Below are 19,425 nucleotides of genomic sequence, written 5' to 3'. Positions count from 1 at the left end.
ACAGGGTTCAGTATGTCAACAGATGATGTTTATGCAGACCAGGCCAAGAGACTCGTGGATGAGGTGATTGACATCGCCATAAAGCGACTGGAGACAAACCTGTCTCTAACAGAAAGAGAGAAAACATTCGAATCTCTTAAGGCAGAAGAGTTCTCCAGACAATCTACATTTGTCAGAGATGATAACTTTGAAGTCAAAAATATCAAATGGCTGACTATATCTGAATTTTCTGCAGAAAAGGCTGAACAAAAGATTCATGAATTCATCAAAGTTTGTATCATTTTAAGTCAGTGAGGCTAATGTCATATTTTTTGGCAGGAATACAGTGCTTTAAGTAGTTTCGGATTTTAAGCAGTTCCGGATAATTTTCGTTTAAAAATGAAAATTAAACACAAAATGGTTTCTGTTTTTTGTGAACTTTTGTATAAACGAAGCTTAATTTATTGACTAAAATCTAGACGATAAAGCGAGACCATAAAATCTGTCTCTCTTTCCATGTTAACAGCTTAATGTTTACTACCAGAAGCGCTTTATTTACGTTGAGTAGAAATATTACATGCTGTTTCTAAAGTTGTAGGAGTTTTTTGAAACTTTTTAAGGGTACCTTTTTAATTGGTGAAGTGTGGATAGGACCCTCACCAGTTTTGGGTTTCCTAATACTATGAAGCATCTCCAAAATAATGAGCAATCTTCACAACATCCCAATTTAAGTAGTTCTGGATTTACTAAGGACGGTGTTTTCTCAAAGGAGTTGTACACCATACAAGATTAAAAAAAATAAATAAAAAGGACAAAAATATAATTTAATTTTTCATTGAAATATTTGTAAATAATTAAAGACGTACAACACACTGTTATAAATTTCATTTCAATTGAACGTTTGACGTAGTCAAATTTAACGTCAAAAATAAAGCGTCAAAACGACGAGTAAAACAATCCCGATGTATATCAATCACAAAAGAAATTGGGATATGGGGCTTGGCTGTGATTGTGCGTACCATACTCAATCAATAAGTATTTTTTTTAATTAACCCGATTAAACTCCGTAAAAAGCAAAACATAAAATAACATCCTTTAATGTTTATTTCATTTCATAATTGTATTTTTGAAAGAGCGTGCATTTTCTTTATTTAAAATTTTATTTTACATTGCCGAAACTCTTATGTACAATTTGCTATATAACATTCCGATTAATGGTCTTCATTACAATTTCTCTACGATATAAATATTGTTTTTCATATAATTAAATAAAACAACAATAGATTAATAAACAAAAAACTTTTTACACTGTAAAATCGATGTTGTTCTCAAACCCTTACTGATTAAAAGATTAAAATGTAAATGTTTATTTTTCTCCCTTTATTCACGGTTTTCCACAGAAGCAGATACATTTACAGCAAGACCTGATAAATCCGAGAATTGAATACTATAGACCTCATATACACAATGTAAGTATAGAATTGAAAAGAATTGTTCACTTGTACTGAAATTATCAGCATTTATGAATATCCTATTGCAGCAAATCGTTTGACTTTCTGTCAACAATGTCGAATCGCATTTCCTCGAATCAAAACAAGATTTTTAAAAATATAAATGTGCGATTTCATATAAATTGAAATAGATGAAGAGTTTAATGTTTGATATTTTGAAGTTAATGTGCATGGGAATTTTCATTTTAACTTTTTGCGACGACATTCTGATTGAAAGAATGCGTAACACTGTTACAATATCATGAGGGGTGTACTAGGCCTTCATCTATGCAAATGTCGATGTATCCCCATGTCCACTGTCCACATACTGTCTTGTTTGAAATAATGACATGAAAGAAACTACAATTATTCCATTTATATCACAGGAGAGTTGAACATACACCATTTTTTTAAATATAAGATTAAAGAAATAAAATTAAAAATCAAAAGTCATGTTTAACAAAACTGTTTACAATCCACTTTCATGTGATATGGAGTGCATAACGCATACATATATGGACTACACACTAAAATCCTTCAGTAATTTTTTCCTGATACATATAAAAAGAGTAGTCAATATTTATTCTGCATTCATGAATTTAAAAACTAGTGCATAACTCCGGGATTCAAATGACGAAATACTAGTATATTTGCACTGTAAACGACGTTTCGTCAAACGCTAATGGTCTGCGACGCAAAAAAGGAAGGGGTGGGGGTGATAGGGGTACTTAAAAATTGCCCAAAAATCTACATTTAAATATGCTTTACATATGAGAACTTTTAAATTTGTAAGTTAATATATTTTTGAAGCAAAAAAATTCCAATTTAATTTTTTTAATGTGTATTTGTAAATTCATATAACAAAGTGCACAAAACCGCGCGGAAACGTGATTTATTTTAGCAATATATTTTCCGTAATAAATCAAAACTTAAAAAATTATCAAAAATTTACAAGATGACATACAAAAGCTACCTAATTTTTTTAAAATTGCTATTTCTTCCAATATTTTGACAAAAATTACAATAAACTTGATAATTCATAGTTTTTCAGTTTAAAGGTCTTTAAAAATTGTTTTGATGATATGTATATCATAAAGATGACTAATGTTTTTGTTTAAATGGCTTAAAAACATTTATATCAATCTGGCTTTTTTGAAAATCAAGGTTTATTGTGTATATAATTAAAAATTTTCTCTCCTTGTAAACAACTAATGGGGGGTAACTTTTGGAAGTTCCTGTCCAAAAACCACTCGAACGATTTTGTCCAAAATGTGCATACATGCAAGAGATATAGTCATGTACTAAATATATAAAAATAACGAAAATTAAACGACAGGAATTTTTTAGGGTAGGTGTGTTGTACATCCTTAAATTGATTTCAAAAGGGCTGAGAAAGTGTATACATAGAAGCGCAAGTTCACTTCATGTTGAGATTAATTCATGTTTTCATTTTCAATAAATTTGCTCAAACATCATGTTTTCTCCTTTATATTTTTATTTATATAATACATATATAAATTACATGTAAAGCATCTCATTGTAGATAGTGTAGATTCAAATTGATCATTTATAATGAATTTTGATGATTTTAATTTAAAAGTCTTTTTAAGTGGCTATAACCTGAACTACTTGAAATTTTCGGCTCAAAAGAGCATATTTAATGTACGAAAGTTTTATAATATAGTGTACCATTTTTAACCATTGGGGTTGAAAAGGTAGGTAAAGGACTATTTGATTCAGTTTAGAAATCAAGTTTAAGTCCTACGCAAACAATGCAGCGAGCGTTATCCTGGTTGCAATCCGGAACTACTTAAAACACTGTATATAATAACTGTTATGAGTGTTAATGAAATTTCACACTAAGTTTGTGATAAAGAAAAGCATTTAAACATGTAATGACTTCATTCTTAAAGTTTTGTCCATTTCACCTAAACATTTTAACTCAGTAATGTGCCTTACACACATAATTCTGCCTACAAAATAGGACAGCTGGTTGTACTGTAAAAAATTTCTTCTCAGAGGACCACTGGTTTGACCAGATACAGATTCCGTGTGCGATGGAGCATCCCCACCCGCAGGAAGCCCATTCCTCGTGCCACGGCATGTGTTTATTTCTCCTTTGTTGTTTCTTCAATTAAACCCGGGGTATGTCATTTTGTTAATATGTTACCAACCCACATAGATTTTATAAATACAAAATGTTATAAATTGCATGAATTGCTTTGTGTAGCCATGGTTACTAGATAAAGAAATTTCTATAAAGGATCAGTGAACTTAAGATTAGAGTTAGTACCTGGTGCAGCATTCCAAAAAATAAATTTCTTAACTTTCTGTATCAGAGTGAACTCTCTTCTCCAATTAAATTCATAATGTAGAATCTGAGTATGGAAAAGTCATGTGCTAATTAATGTTTACAATCCACTTCCATGTGATATATGTCTCCACCTATTTGCGAATACCTTAAATTCGAAAGTGGTCTAGTTCAAATTTCCGGAATTGAAGGCTTATACAGTACTTGTTCTTTTCAGTGATGTTGTCTTTAATTATAGAAATATGTATGATAAAAAAATTCAAGGTATATAAATATCAAAAACATGTGCATGCACAATAATTATAGATTAATTTAGCGATATATTGTAATTCTAAACTTAAAATGAAAATCCGAAAAAGGTTCCAAATGACATACATTAAAAGTGCACTCATTCTTGCTTTAAAATTGCTATTTCTCCTATATTTTACATCAATTACAATAAACTTGATACTCAAGTAAACTACAAGATATATAGAAATCTGATTTATTTCAAAAATGATATAATTTTTGTTTACCACTCTTGATAAAACCATGGTTTCTAAAGATATGATTGTGTAATTATGTTTCAGACTTTTCCTGTTGATGTATTCTACGTGTTTGAAACCCACAGATTAGTCCACAAGTAAGTACTAATTCAATAATTAAAACAAAACATTTCGTCTGTGCTGTGTTAAGTATGCACTATGTTAACAAACTAGAAAGTGTTTTCTACAGAAAAACAAGAAGTTCATACCTCTTTCTTTTTCTGTTTTCTTATTCAATAACAATGATCAGATTTATACATTCTTTTTTATGTGTATTTTCAAGGATGGAATGGGATGGGGGTGGGGAATTTTAAATCATTCATCTGCTATTGTAAATCAAGCAATTTATGAAAATTTTGTCTTAATGCTAATAAAGAATAAATATCTATCTTGCAAAAATAAGGTGTTGCGAAAAATAAGTGATCTTCAGTATAGTAAATGTAATTTTTTATTCATGTCCAATGTACCAATAAAGGCCAGCCTACAGTCTTAGGGAATCAAAGTTGTTATTAAATACATAAAGATTGAAGACTTTATGCTTATTTCCTTTCAATATACATGTACACATAAGAAGCATATAATTGTTTATTCATAAAAAAAAAAAATTGTTTAATTTGCAGACCAGGAGAGTCTAGGTTCCGTGAGAAGTGGTTAAAAGACATTATAGAGAACAAAGTGATGATGATGCAGGTCATCGAGTTTTAATTGGCAACAAATTAGTGAATTAAATTCAAGTAATCAATGTTACCATTTATAAGATGTGATATTTTTTACTGTTGCTAAATCAATTAAATCACTGTAAATCTGTGAGAAAAGGCAAGAATAATCCATTTGAAAATTTTTTTTTAGTATAAACTTTGATAATTTGTTATATTAATCTATGAACTGAAGCTGGAATTATGTTTGTGATTTTTTTTATAAAGAATATTTCTTTTAAATTGTATTTATTTGTAAATCTTCTAAAAATCATGATGTGCATCTTTTTCGAAATTTATGGAAAAGTGAGCGATAAATCTTAAGTTATGAATATGATGTTTGAATTACTTAGAGTAAAGGTTTTTATTAGGATAATTTGACAAAATGTTGTATTGCAATCATGTCTATTCAAAATGTCATCTAGTTAATGACTAAGATGTTTTGCTTAAACCATTGTGAATACTGACTGGTCCATAATAAATACCTTATATTTTGCATTCAAGGACTTTTAATATACAGTGTTTTTTTTTTATTTTCTTTGAGTAATGTGCCCATTTTAACAAAATGTGAATGCATCTTCAAAGATGTTATGACACTCAAATAAAAGTTGATCGAATTCATAATATCAGATAAGAAATTTAACATTATTGAATTATCAATGTACATGTACACAGTATTTATCCATTTCTGAACAGTACTTGAAAAACAAATTTAAGAGTTATTCCCCTTTAAACAGACTACATGTATTTATATATATGTAGAATTTTAGTCTGTGTATTTAAAATTGTTGCTTTTACTTTTAGGGCTTACAAACATTGAGCATCTAATATCCATCATAATAAAATGTGCTTCAAACAAGATGTCAACTTCAGTACACTAACTATTATAAGTCTTTGTTTCTGATTAAGCCCTGGCTGTTATAACACCTAAATCTGGAAGTAATGCCAGAATCTTATCTTCTCGAGTTTGCCTCAGAATTTATTTATTTTTTGTACCTGCACACTGGAGTTTTTGACTGAAATCTGCTTTAGATTTTTGTTTTTGAGTATATATGGTACATAAAACAATTAAAAAAATATCCTTCAAACTTTAAAATATTTATTTTATATTTATTGATATGTTTTTATGTCTAACAATTAGGCTTAATTCTGGGACCTGATTTACAATACAACTTATGACTAAAATCAAAAACTATAGTTGATCATAAAGTTTTGTAAAGTTCATGGTTCATTTGAATATTACTTGCATTAAATATCTAAATCATCTTTCTAATTGTGTTAAGTTCTTTTGTAAAACAAACCCCTGGCAGATATCAAAACAAAGAACAAGGTTCACTTTTGCCTTAATTATTTGGCCCTGTGATTTTCTGAAAAACTGAAACTGCATAGTTTTAGTTAACAATGCATTGAATATCACTTAGGTCTTTGGTGACTGCGTATCTATTAAAAATGATGTAATATTCAGGCTAGTCAATGGATTCTGACGTCACGAAATGTGTCAATTTCCTCATATTCTGAAAAAGTCTACAAAAACGGCCAATTTTTAAAGCTATCTTTCAATATTTAATAGAGAGTGCAAATTCTAATCTAAAATATGCAACAAGTAAATGATAGAACTATTTCTGAGGATTAAAAGGCATGTTTTATTTTTTTAGATCAGAGAGTGCACTCATATTTTCTTCACTGAAAGTACATGTACTTAATTATACATGTACCTGTTTCTAAAAATTTAAGAACACTGCAGTTTCATAAAGCCAGTTCTCCAAGACTTGGACTTTTAGGAGAAAATTTTTTCATAGGATATGAAAGCACTAATTCTTTATTTTATTTTAATGCTTCAAATGGAAAATCAAGTGTTGATCAATCAATTGGTATATCTACAGGGCCATTTAATGCATAAAGTGAACCAACCTCTTAAAGGACAAGTTTGTATAAGACTTAAAAGTCTGACATATCCACAAGTCTATCTTTATGGAACATTTTATATAAATTTGTTTAAAACAAACACAGGAAAACACGGAAAGTTATGAACTTAAGTTTATTCAATCGGTAAAAAAAAAGATTTCAAATAAACATAGACAAGATACATAAAGTTCTATCTAGCTTTTTACATGTAACATACATGAAATACTGATTCATACAATAATAGGATTACAGATATGTAATGGAAAATAGTAGAATGATACAATAAAGTTACTTTCCCTGCAAGAGTTACTTCCCCTAAGTGTTCATCAACCATACAGTTAAATTTGATAAAGGTATATTATCATTGTAAAATTTCACATGAAAATACATATGTGTAATCATATGACCATATTTTTCTTTCAAAAGTTTAAATTCTTGACCAATTTATTATCCTATTTATAACTAAAGTAACAGACATTAATAAATGAGCAACTCCTAACTCTATTCTGACCTTGCTGTTGTTAAATAGTTTAGTTTGATTAATTTCTGTACAACTGCTCGCATATTAAGATTCTTCCAGGAAAAGTTAAACACACAAGTAAAACAGCTCCACATGAGGCAGTAGAAATGTCGAGTTATCACAGGGACAATAGCAAACAAAGCAACAACAACAAAATCATTATAAAAATCAGATTCGGCATTAAAAAAACGTGAATCAAATTCACAGCATATCACAGGATGTTGTGATTGTACATCTCATAGAGAATTCATTGTCATGATCAGTTTATAACAACATTTGGACGGAAAATAAAACAATAATACTTCCTACAGATTCATAACAAACATTTAATCTGAGAAAAACAGTAAATACTTGCTACAGATTCGTAATAAACGTTGATCAGAAACACTAATTAAGTACCCTTTTGTATTCATAATAGAACTCACAATATATCTTGTCAATGAGGTAATATGTACTCTAGCTAGTAAAAGTCAGCTGTTTTGTTAAAAACAAGGGGATATAATCCATTTACATTAGTCTATTTATATAAATATTTTCCAGTGATCAAATACAAAAAACTCAATAGATGAATAATACTTAGATTTAAGACACCAGTTTGGCAGCTTCTGACAGTCTTTGAACAAAAACATACTTTCCAAATTCGACATTTAATCTTTTTTATGGTACCTCGTTTTCAAATTCAATATTTTCAATTACAGGTGTCAGATGAACAAGTTATTTGGTTTCCTCTGAACAAGTTGATTTATTTCTAGTCTGTGTTGAATACTTATTCAGCGATTTTGTCTTGATTTTCCTCATTGGATTTTGTTGGTGATTCGGCCTGCTCCGCGGGGGACGTCGATTTCTTAGGCTCCTCCTTCTTCTCCTGAGTCTTCTTCTCCTTTAACTCTGTCTTCTCCTCTTTTTTCTCGACTGGCTTTTCCTGCTTCTTCTCTTTCAGTTCAGTTTTCTCCTCCTCTTTTTTCTCCTCCTCTGTCTCATCCAGCCTGTCTTGGTCTTTACTAGATCGTGTTTTCTGAGATCGACTTTCAAGTTTCGACTTGGTCCTCTCCTGAAATATTCATTAAAAATCCACTGACCAATGATTAAAGCATACAGAATTTTTATTTTTCTCTCAACTATGCATGCAAAGTTTTTAAAGAATAACTGTTATTTGTTATGGTCATCAAGCCTTGAATTTTTTGTTGCAATACTGTGAAATCACTAATTTTTGTTGTTTTCAAGGCAAATAGACCCAATTTATGACCACCATGAAATGTAAAAGTTAATATACATTACTACTAAAACCTTCTCCATCCATGAAATCAAGTTCCCACAAACCAAGATTTTTTCCTTAAACCTCGAAAATTTGACCCCCACGAAAATATGTGATTTTACAGTACATTAATTTTCCCTGATGACGGTATTGACTGGTACCTTCTTCATGAGCCACCAGTTTTTGGGGTAGTGGCTGATGTTATCAATGAATTTCTGTTCCTCGTCCCAGATATCTGCCCACCGTTTGGCACTGTATTCCGGCTGTCTCATGGTGACTCGCTGTAGAATAGCCTGGTTCTCCTTAGTGACGCGTAATAACTCACGTTGTCGCTTCTCCTTGTTTAAACTATAGGGGTTAAAAAATCAAAAGTTAATAAATCACTGTTTAAAAGTAAATGAAATGAAAACTTTGAAACATAATGGGTAATTTGAATAACAGTCATAAAATGATCTAGGAATTTCTAAGCAATATGAGTCAGTATAAATAAGTTTTTTTATGTCACTTTCTTTCTCAAAACAATATTTTTCTCGGAAGCTTAGGCCCGAGTCTCTCAAAGGCAAAACTTGAGTAGAAATCCTAATTGACTTGCAAAGAGAGAGCAATTATGTATCTGGGATCAGCTATAAACTTTATTTTGCTATGTACTAAATGTGTTGTGACAAATCAGATGAAACTACTCTGCATGTAGGTCTAATATTTAATTTTGATTTCATTCTCCATTAAAGGTACAAATGATCTACCTCATTGTAAAATATTTGCATGTTTAGTGGTGTACAATGGCTTTTATTTGCAAATTCAAACCATCAAGTCATTTGTAAAATGTTTCTGCAAATGATACATAAAAGTTAAATTGAAATGATTTCAGAACTAAGATATTTAAATCTAATAGAGAATTTAGACAACTCTTAAAGTTACTTTAAACTTAACTTTCTCTTGAATTTCAAACCTATTTAAATTACAATAATATAGCACTCTAAACCATAAAGTTAAGGAAAACTACAACATTTAAATGCCAGTGTTGTGGGAAGGATCAAACTCTGGACTTGATGTTGACTGCCTTCAAGTGGCTTTTGATGGCTGTCACTTCAGAAAGTTCAGAAAATAGATTCTGTGTGACATATTTACATCAATTAACCCAGATTTTTAAAAATCTTTTTAACATGTTTAAGGACAGTCTCTGGAAAACAACAAATTACTGGTCACATGACATAAATCAACCATCCAAAAAAATCATTGTGTTAATGATTTATCTATAGATTCCCTCTTGGTGTCTGGTTATCTCTCCTGAAGTGTGTTTGTGTCTGATTTATCTCCCTTGGAGTGTGTTTGTGCCTAATTTATCTCCCTTTGTGTGAGTCTATTTTTCTGAGTTTATAATCGATTCCCTTTCTGGTCCCTCTCTAACAATGATGTGAGAATTCTTTTATGAATATTATTCAATTTTAATAGACAAGAAGAAATTACTGTCTGACAAATCAATGATGTGTATTGTTCAGGAAGATCATACATTTTAAAAGCCTTGATGAAGAATTGATCTTTTTCAGTTTCACTTAACAGAGGGCTTCTGGGTAATCTTTATGAGGCTCAGACTTTCTTCACACTCGTAGAACAATGCTTATAAAGTATTCATCAATAGCTTTATCTTCTGTATATACATCATCAAAGTTTCATGATGCCCCAATCAGCCGAACATTAAATATTCACACTTGATGGGTTTTTCGTAGGCTATCGATCTATTCCACATATATTTTTTTAAATCTAATTCCTTTAAATTAACAATGAACCTAAAATGATTGAAAAACTCTCTCCATGCATGAAAAGATTATATAAATAAATAGGCACTTAATTTGCATTATCCCCCCAATTTTGTGTTTTCTTGTAAAGAGAAGAGAGTATGACATAGAGTATATGTGATTACAAAGCCCCTGTCAAGGATAAGGTACCATGTCCTCAAAGAGATTCCCTACCTAATTTCCCCAGGAAGAGGTGAATAAAAGACGTTCTTTTAATCAAATGAAGGATCTCCAATGGCAATACCTGCTGAGGATCAAAGGACCAAGTGTACTGAGATGATATACCCCCCCTGGTATCTACTTATGAGGAAGCTCCTATCATACAGTTCAATGAACCAACTTTTTCACTAAACTAATAACTTTATCACAGATATTTATTATCAAATTTATTGGATGCAGAGTCCTTTGCATAGCTATGATTATCTAAAAATCAGAAATATTCTGCCGATTTCCATGAAGTGAATAATTAATCCATAGATAACACACACTCACCTTTTATATTCGTACATATTCCTATTGTCTACCCGACCTCTAGTCCTCATTATGTAAGACATTTTTTCTAGTAAGATTCGGTTGTCTCTTTCTATCGTCGCTAGTCGTTCTTCTTCTAACTGTAATACCAACAAAAAAGCTATTTTAATTACAAACAATTTAAATAAATTTATATTTCATTGGTTCTTCATCAATGTTACTTAAGGCTCACTGATACATTGATAAGAGAGATAACTCTAACTAGTTAAAATTAAAATTATTCCTTAATTAAATTTTTAAGTTTGAGTCAAATTTTGCCCTGAAAGGACTGCTGAAGATTGGTGAATTTTAATTGTATATGTATATGAAGGAGTTTTTGTATAATGCTGTAATAAGCATTAATGAAATATTTTTTTAAGTGAGAAGTTGGAGAAGGAACCTTAAATAAAATCAAGATTCTATCTCCTTCGATTTACATACACATTGTTTTATGAAGTTAACAGGTCTTGTTTTAGTTAAATTTGTCTATTGCTTTATATATGAGGATAGATAAGTCATTTTTCTCCTTTATCCTTTAATATTATGGTCGCCCAAGTGGCACAGTGGTCAGAGCATCTGCTCTAGAGTTGCGGCATAAGGAGTTGATCCTTACATCGCGGGTTCAAATCCCACTGTGGGACATGGAGACAGGTCCTTAGGATGAGATCATATAAACCGAGGTCCCATGTTGCAGTAGGTGCTGGCACAAAAAAGATCCCTCATAGCTCAAAGGCCCTGAGTGCTGAGTACAGGACAAAATTTGCAGCTCTCGTCATCAGCAAGTGGTGGCATCTCCATATGATTGAGTGAAAAATTCTCGAGAGGAATATTAAACAATATACAATCAATCTATCATAGAAAGCTGGATATATCATGACACATATGGATATTACTACAATGTAATTAATCTGAAATTACATAAACATATTCTTTACATGCCTTTGGTATATTTTTAAAAAAGCTGATAATAAAAAGGTAAAAACACGCATGCGTAACATAAATGTTACTTGCTAACATGGACAGGTACAGAATGTACAGAAATTTTTTTCATGAAAAATCAAGACCGGAACATGTAACGAGGTTCAAATCCAAGTCTTACTACAAGTTCTTTCTGGCAGAGCCCTTAAGTTTGGCATATCTAGACTAAAAAGTAAGAGGAACTCAAATCTCACTAATTAAAAACCAACATTTGCCTGTCCAGCTATTTAAATAGATGAACAAACCTCTTAAACTCTGAAGATTTAACTGCTAAGTGAGAATTAATGTTGTTTGACGAATGGAACTATATATACATGTATTATAGATAATATAACCGGGGCTGTTTTATGAGGGTAGAGCAGGCACTAGACTATGGTGTTATTTTGTTAATAGTGCGACCATTATCAGCCAGGAGGGCTGAGGGGGAGTCGAATATTTAAACCATTATATATCTCAGCGGCCCTTCACGATTAGTGCGTTTACTTTAGGTTAGGTGAATGTGGATTATAAAAGGGACTATTGTATATAAGTGTATGCCATTTAGGCTTTGAATAAAGCAGGCATTTAATCCAAATCTAAGAATGCAGGCATGTAATGGTTCAAAAAGCTTTTTATATTTCTATATCAGGGAAACACTGCAGTTAGGTGTCGAGTGTCATTTTCTGTATTATGAACTTTTTGTTCAGTTCTCTGCATTAGCAACAAACAAACACACCTAACACAGAAGAAACTTGTAGTTAATTCTTTATTAACTTCATATTGTAAATGAAATATTGATAGACTATTGGCAGATACTTTTCATGTTTCCCTAAGACTTGGAAATTTACAAGATATATCCAACAGGTTGATAAAACCACATTATACAAGGACCACATTCTTTATACAAATAGAACTTAAGGTCTCACTTTGGTGTACTTATCTGTTCTTAGATGGATAAATATTGCATGATATACTAGTTACAGGACATCTGGTGTTTAAAACTAGTAATACATATGTACCTCTAACTGATTACAATTAAAGCATGTTAATCTACAATGAATGAATTGATCAGGAGGGGAATTCTTTAGACAATGAATGTTGTCATTGATTAATTCTCCTCAGGAAAATAGTAAAATGTTTATGTGGGTTATTGACTTCTTATTGATTTAAATGCATAAATCTCCATAGCCCCATTAAAATTTCCCCCCTACAGAGTGAGAACCAGCAGGGATGAAGAGTCTGATTATATCAAAGTGACTGGGTGCTCCATTTAATTCTGTAAATCATTCAATTACATCAGAATGTACAGGGGGTGCTATATGTGATATGGATGCCTGCCACTTTAGTTTAATTGATTGCTGATATGCAATGTTCCATGTATAAATCCCAGATTGCTTCAATGACCTTAAAGGGCTTTAATTAAAAAAATCAAGCTCTTTATTTAAAAAACGCTTATGCAGGTAAAACAATGAAAATAAAATAGTCACTATAAAAAATGGTCAGAGGGCCCATTGATCCCTCTTTTAATTTTAACATTATTCATTATAGATTTAAGATTTTGATTTTTTCATAAACTTGATGTATGTGACACTTTAATACTAAGGTATTGAAATCTGATAAAGGGGCTCTCTCCCGGTTAACAGTAACATTCTAAAAAATGGAAATTGCTTGTGTCATAAATCGGCAGGTTAGTTCCATGTCTCAATTAAATTTTCAAACATTAAAACCACAGTTTTCTACTAAAGAATCACTAAATTACTAAGAAATGCTTATAACAGGCTCTCCCACTCTAGTGAGCAGATTGTAAAATAATTGCAATTAAAATATTTAACCTAGGCAGCTCAACGTAAGAAATAGGAGGTTCAAATACAAATATACATGATTTTCAACACAGATACAAAATATTAATTGAAATATCAAATTAATGTTCATTCTTAAACGCACAATACATAATCTAGCATTTAAGAAATACCATGAGAAGCGAGGCAGGGCTGTATAATAATTTTTCATAAAGTTTGTTTCTTCTGAATTCACACATAAAATGAACAACTCAATGTAGTTTCCATTTTGTATTTGCACAGATAAATAGGCTTTGGTTGGGATTTCTATGACAGTTTTCCCTTTTTGTCTGTATGTTGAGCAGGCAGAAATTTAAACCCCCAGGACTTCATGATCTCATAATTCTCAAATACAGATATACTTTTATGAGTCTAAATTGAAAGATTTTGAGTCAACAATGACATATAAAATAAGTCTGGGGAAACTTACGATTTAATCTATTGGATTGTCTATTTTATGTTTTGAATCTGACACTTATTGATGTTTTATTTCAAAAGTAATTGGTCAACATTAGGATTACATTTAAATTTACATGAATAAAATACAAGTAAACTTCAAACTTACAATAAAATACAAGTAACCTGAAATCTAATAATAAAATCAAGTCTGGATACCTGTTTATAATAGTGTTCTCAAATTTTCAAAACCATTTATAAAGCCCAAAAAAAGTGTTTACCACTTTATTTCTTTCATAGTGTAAATTACCAAATTGTTACAACAGGTTAATTTCCTCTTATTTGGATATATAAGTGTATGAGAAATTTTTTTTGAAGTCAAGGTTTTTGTTGAATGTAACCTAGAATAATTAACAGTTATAAGTATTATAGAATAACATTCTTATCAAGCAAACAGTCTCATATTACAAGAAAATGAAGTCCTTGCAAATAAAAAGTTTATATATTTACAGTAGTAAGTGGAATCCAAAATGTTTTTATAAAAATGACTGTCGCAGGTTTAAGAATTCTGTGAAAATAAATTAAGAATAACGTACTTGTAGTTTTTTGAGTTTCAGGTGAAGGTGCATGTACGTGGGAGGTGCCTTTGTGTCAACCATTGGAGCTGCAGTCCGCACCTGTAAAATAATTAATGTATGGTGACTTACAACGAAAAATTTATATCGTTAAAAAAAGGTTGATTTCTGGAAAATATTTATGAAGAGATATTACAACATAACAAAATTATTTCTACAATTAATTTACTAGTAAAGTAGTTACAAACAAAAGTAAAAGTATATGGCAATAGGGATAGTTTGTATCTATGTCCCTGATATGAATGAATGAAATAAACAATGTGAAAACGATTTTTTTTTTTAAAAACCTATTTTTTCAAAGAATTTTTTAAAATCTCCAAAAAAAAACTTCAAAAGCTGTAAAATTTTCCAAGTAAATATTTGAGATGTCATGGAAGGAGGCGATTATCAGTAGTAGATTTACATCTGATTACACCAAACACTGATAAAACAAACAATGACCCCTTCTTCAAACATAACGAGATCTAATGATTAATTACCTTTCTCCTGTGTTCATCGTAATATGTTGTGTCCCATCGCTTCTGGAGGAGCTTATTGTGGGTCGGCAATATCGACTGATAACTTTTGTGCATCTTTACTATCTACAACTAGTACCCCTCCTCTACAAAAACGTAAATAAATGTATTTTTGTACACGCATTCAATGCTGTCTATACACTATTCAGTTGCTTGGTCACGTGATCACGCACAATCTCCATAACGACAAGACCTTAACTAAAAATAAGCAAAAAACAACTGGGATCTCCCAGTCTGTAAACTTATTAAGATCAATCAAGTGGAAATGTATCAACGATGTAATTTATATATTAAAATAATCTTGCTTTACATCAATTACTTACTAAAATGTCAAAATCCGAAAACATGTGCCCGTCAATATCACAAAAACGCTTGGAAGATAAATAATAGTCAAAATTTCCCGGAATAGGCAACACAGAGTATTTCCCCTTAGATCATCCTTAAATTTATTCACGGTTGTGACTTCCCATTACATTTAAGTGATTTATTCATTTACAAGTCTGTAATAAATATTTTAACATATCTAAACAGAAAATATTCTATCGATAAAACATCAGTATTGGATTATTCGTCGTAAAATAAAAAAAAAATATATAGAGAGAGGATATATACATACATGTTATGTCACCTTAAAAAAAATTATCGGAGTTCCGCAAGCATGCAAGTACAGTGAATTGTGCATTTTTGCAATATTCATCATTCAAAGACACTAGTTTTTGACAGAATTTTTAAACTCCCTGACATAGAGAGCCTGCTTCCTCTTGGAAAAATGAAGTATCTAGGCCTATTGCAAATTCAACTCAGTGAGCGCAATTTATTTAAAATTAGGTAAAATAAATAATTAGGCTAGATTGTTATCATTCCTGAAGATGCAAATTAAAGCAGAATCTGAACAGTTGTCAGTCATTGACCTACAGTTAATTCACTTGCTTTTAAGATTGGAAATTGATAATCCGCATTTTTGTGCAATAAAAAGTAACACCATAACCTTAAAATGGGCATAAATACCCAGTAACGGTGTCAGTGGGCCCCTTTTGACTGGTTTTTACCAGAGTTCGATCTAGTACAGATGACACTGTATAAAATCCGGGTGTACTTGGTCACCAGACCCCAGCCCTCATCGATAGCGCCGCTCCATTGACCTTGATCCGCCTCCGGTCATTCTCGAACACACTTTCCAAATTCAGGTCCACAACGCGTGAGAAATTTAACTAAAATATTTTTCTCCAACGGGCAGACAGATTTGGATAACATCGACAAAGAAAATGTAACAATCTAGACAGTTAATTAGAAAACGGAAGTTTTATCATGATGTAATCATTGTCAAGTCTTTTGTCCGTGACTTTTTGGACACAGCTAGTAAGGAACCACCCCGCACATCCAGAAACAATGTGGAGGACCTGGTTGATGTTGTCCTGTTTGCTATTACTTGATCGCCCGCTAGGTGTAGCTGGGCACGGATTTTTGAGGGACCCCCCGGGACGGTCCTCAATGTGGCTCTTTGGATACGATTCGCCTCCCAACTATCAACACATGGAACTGTTCTGCGGCGGTTTTCCCGTAAGTTCAAAAGTTTGTTTATTTGGAAGTACATTGTCCAGGTAGTCGTACTCTCATTCAAAGATGGGAAATCAGCAGAAATTAGTTTGTTAGTTGTTACAAATTATTCGACCACTATATAGTTATTCGTATTTAATGCCGCAGGTTTTTCCTTTTGGAAGGTACACCTCGATTTCAATTCTATTTGACAAACTTTTAAAATACATGTAAATGGAAATAATTTCAACTATACATGTATATTTTCTAATTCTGCTGAAAGCTTCCGTTTATATATAGAATTCGGTATTATACAACTGGAGTCGAAACTTTATTCAAAAGAATATTTACATTTCAAAACTGTTGTACATATTTTTAAAAAGTGGAAAAAAATAAAGCTACTAATGTTTTCATTTATCAATGCAAAGAATTTCTTGTTCCAGACCCATTGGTGGATCAATAATGGAAAATGTGGCGTGTGCGGCGATCCTTATGACGCTCCGCGGGAAAACGAGCCACCGAACGGCAAATACGCCCGGGGAATCATCACCAAATCGTACGTCTCCGGGTCCATCATGCAGGCAACTGTTCACGTCACTGCCAGTCATAAGGGCTATTTCGAGTTCCGGCTCTGTCCACACAATGACCGGAAGGTTACGGTCTTTCAGGATTGCCTGGACCAGAACTTACTGAAGGATCCGGTAACCATGGGAACCAAATTTTTCGTGGACGACAAGAGTGTGGGTATATACTTCATAGAACTTCAGCTTCCACCAGGAATCATATGTGACGCATGCGTGCTGCAGTGGCGATATAGAACAGGTAAGAATTATATCCATGCTTACCTGCAGGGGTATCAATAAATATATAGGACTCAGAGGATACCCCCAGTTTTACGAATGTAAGCTTACATAAAACAGAATTTTGGTCCTCTCTAGTCATAGAGCTATACTGACTTTGGTAAGGATTTGAGTTAGGGTTAGAGCTATACTAGGTTTAGGGTTTGAATTAGGGTAAGGTCTATACTAGGCTTAGGGTTTGATTTAGGGTAAGAACTACCTTAATTAAAGTTTTGAGTGTTACTCAGGTCAAGAGTTATAGACAATCAGAAAACAAGGGAGGTCTTTTTTTTAATAAGACGTCACAGGAATCAGCATGAAAAATAGTAGCTAGGGAAAATGTGTGCAGCAAATCACATACACTGAATAAAAATTAAAATAAAACTGAATACATAATGTCTTATTCAACTTTCACTTACAATATGATTGCAGGAAACCGTTGGGGTTGTTTCAATAACGACTTCACGAAAGGTCCATGTGGACTCGGATTTGGACCCCAGGAAGAGTTTTACGCATGCTCCGACATCCAAATTGTCGGAAACGGGACTTCATCTCAAACAACAACACTTTCTTCAAGATCTACTTCTGTATCCCACTCCACCAACAAATTCACCATGACAACTAATGTGACGTCATCTTCAAGTCCTGTTACATCCCCAACAAGTCCCACAACGTCTTCTGAACCTGAGACTGTTAGATCCACCACCATGTCAGCAATAAGTCCCATGACGTCATCTAGTCCCGTACCTACATCATCTACAACCCAAAGTCCCATAACCACCACTGATCCTACTCCAACTGTACAGATTGTATGTAAGGCTGTAGGACCTTGGAAAAACTTCCTACCAATGGACAACTGGTGCCGCGTTAATTGCGCGCGCAATTACTGCCCTCCAACCCACTGTATGTGTGGTCGGGAAGACCAACTTAGTGTTGACAACGGAATCATGAATTCCGGTAAAACATGTGTATCCCTCCGCCCAAACACGGGTTGGGATCTGTGGTGTGAACACAACTGTCCTATGGGACTATGTTACCCCTCCATGTGTAGGTGTGGAAGTATAACTTTATCTAAGATGATAGAACACAACCTAGGAAGCTGATGGTTAAAGACGGAGGCAATGAGCATAGATAACATCAATTTATAGAAAATGTTGTGTTTGATGTGTTTCAGAATTCTAATATTACGTAGATTAATTTAATAATCTGTAGATTTCAAAGCATGCATTCTGACACTTAAAAAACAGTTTTCATAATTTCTTTAAAAAAGGAAAAAATTGAACCATGATTTCTGAATGCTTTGATTTTTTGTGACATTTCATTTAAATTAGATATAATTTCTTTGAATGTTTGTGCGCTGTGCGTATATAATTCAATGACAATAAAAAGTTTCATTTTTTTATTGTTTTTAATCACTCTGAATATTCTACAGTACATATACCGTGAAGTTGATATTAATAAATTGTAGTTCTTCATTGACAATATGTAAGTATTCTTCGGAGACCAGGGCTTCCAATAAATAGTTGGAATTCCCATGGGCATCCATTGTACTTCTTTATTAACCGACCTGTTTCTTTTTTTTATTTCTATGAAACAGACTTTATTCCAAATTTTACATGAGAAAAAGAAAACAATTACCGTGACCTTCAATTCAACATTTAGATATACATGTATCAAACAATACTTAAATCCCTTCATATGTCGGTTCGATATTTCCCAGAGAA

At 32.2% G+C, this 19,425-nt stretch overlaps 3 protein-coding genes across 3 annotated transcripts; 2 read left to right on the top strand and 1 right to left on the bottom strand.

The window, feature by feature from the left end:
• On the top strand, window positions 1–5,514 carry LOC134250392 (A-kinase anchor protein 14-like). Its single transcript, XM_062732743.1, has 4 exons — window positions 1–270; window positions 3,489–3,614; window positions 4,350–4,402; window positions 4,925–5,514. The coding sequence occupies exons 1-4, from the start codon at window positions 13–15 to the stop codon at window positions 5,007–5,009; spliced, it is 522 nt and encodes a 173-aa protein (XP_062588727.1). The 5' UTR covers window positions 1–12; the 3' UTR covers window positions 5,010–5,514.
• Window positions 5,515–7,785: 2,271 nt separating this feature from the next.
• LOC134250416 (sperm axonemal maintenance protein CFAP97D1-like) lies at window positions 7,786–15,724 on the bottom strand. Its single transcript, XM_062732776.1, has 6 exons — window positions 15,650–15,724; window positions 15,291–15,410; window positions 14,773–14,853; window positions 10,968–11,086; window positions 8,841–9,027; window positions 7,786–8,475 (listed from the first exon to the last, which is right to left on the bottom strand). Exons 2-6 carry the CDS (start codon window positions 15,381–15,383, stop codon window positions 8,191–8,193), a joined length of 765 nt encoding a protein of 254 aa, XP_062588760.1. The 5' UTR covers window positions 15,384–15,410; window positions 15,650–15,724; the 3' UTR covers window positions 7,786–8,190.
• A 786-nt stretch (window positions 15,725–16,510) lies between these two features.
• Window positions 16,511–18,858, top strand: LOC134250383 (uncharacterized). The gene is made up of 3 exons (XM_062732736.1): window positions 16,511–16,886; window positions 17,306–17,684; window positions 18,134–18,858. The coding sequence occupies exons 1-3, from the start codon at window positions 16,716–16,718 to the stop codon at window positions 18,802–18,804; spliced, it is 1,221 nt and encodes a 406-aa protein (XP_062588720.1). The 5' UTR covers window positions 16,511–16,715; the 3' UTR covers window positions 18,805–18,858.
• Window positions 18,859–19,425: the final 567 nt, after the last annotated feature.

The sequence above is a fragment of the Saccostrea cucullata genome, unplaced genomic scaffold, assembly GCF_032062105.1.
Source record: "Saccostrea cucullata isolate Sc308-1 unplaced genomic scaffold, CSIRO_AGI_Scuc_v1 ctg102, whole genome shotgun sequence".
NCBI lineage: Eukaryota > Metazoa > Mollusca > Bivalvia > Ostreida > Ostreidae > Saccostrea > Saccostrea cuccullata.
The sequence above is the reverse complement of the archived record's forward strand: the minus strand, read 5'-3'. Positions and strand labels throughout refer to the sequence as shown.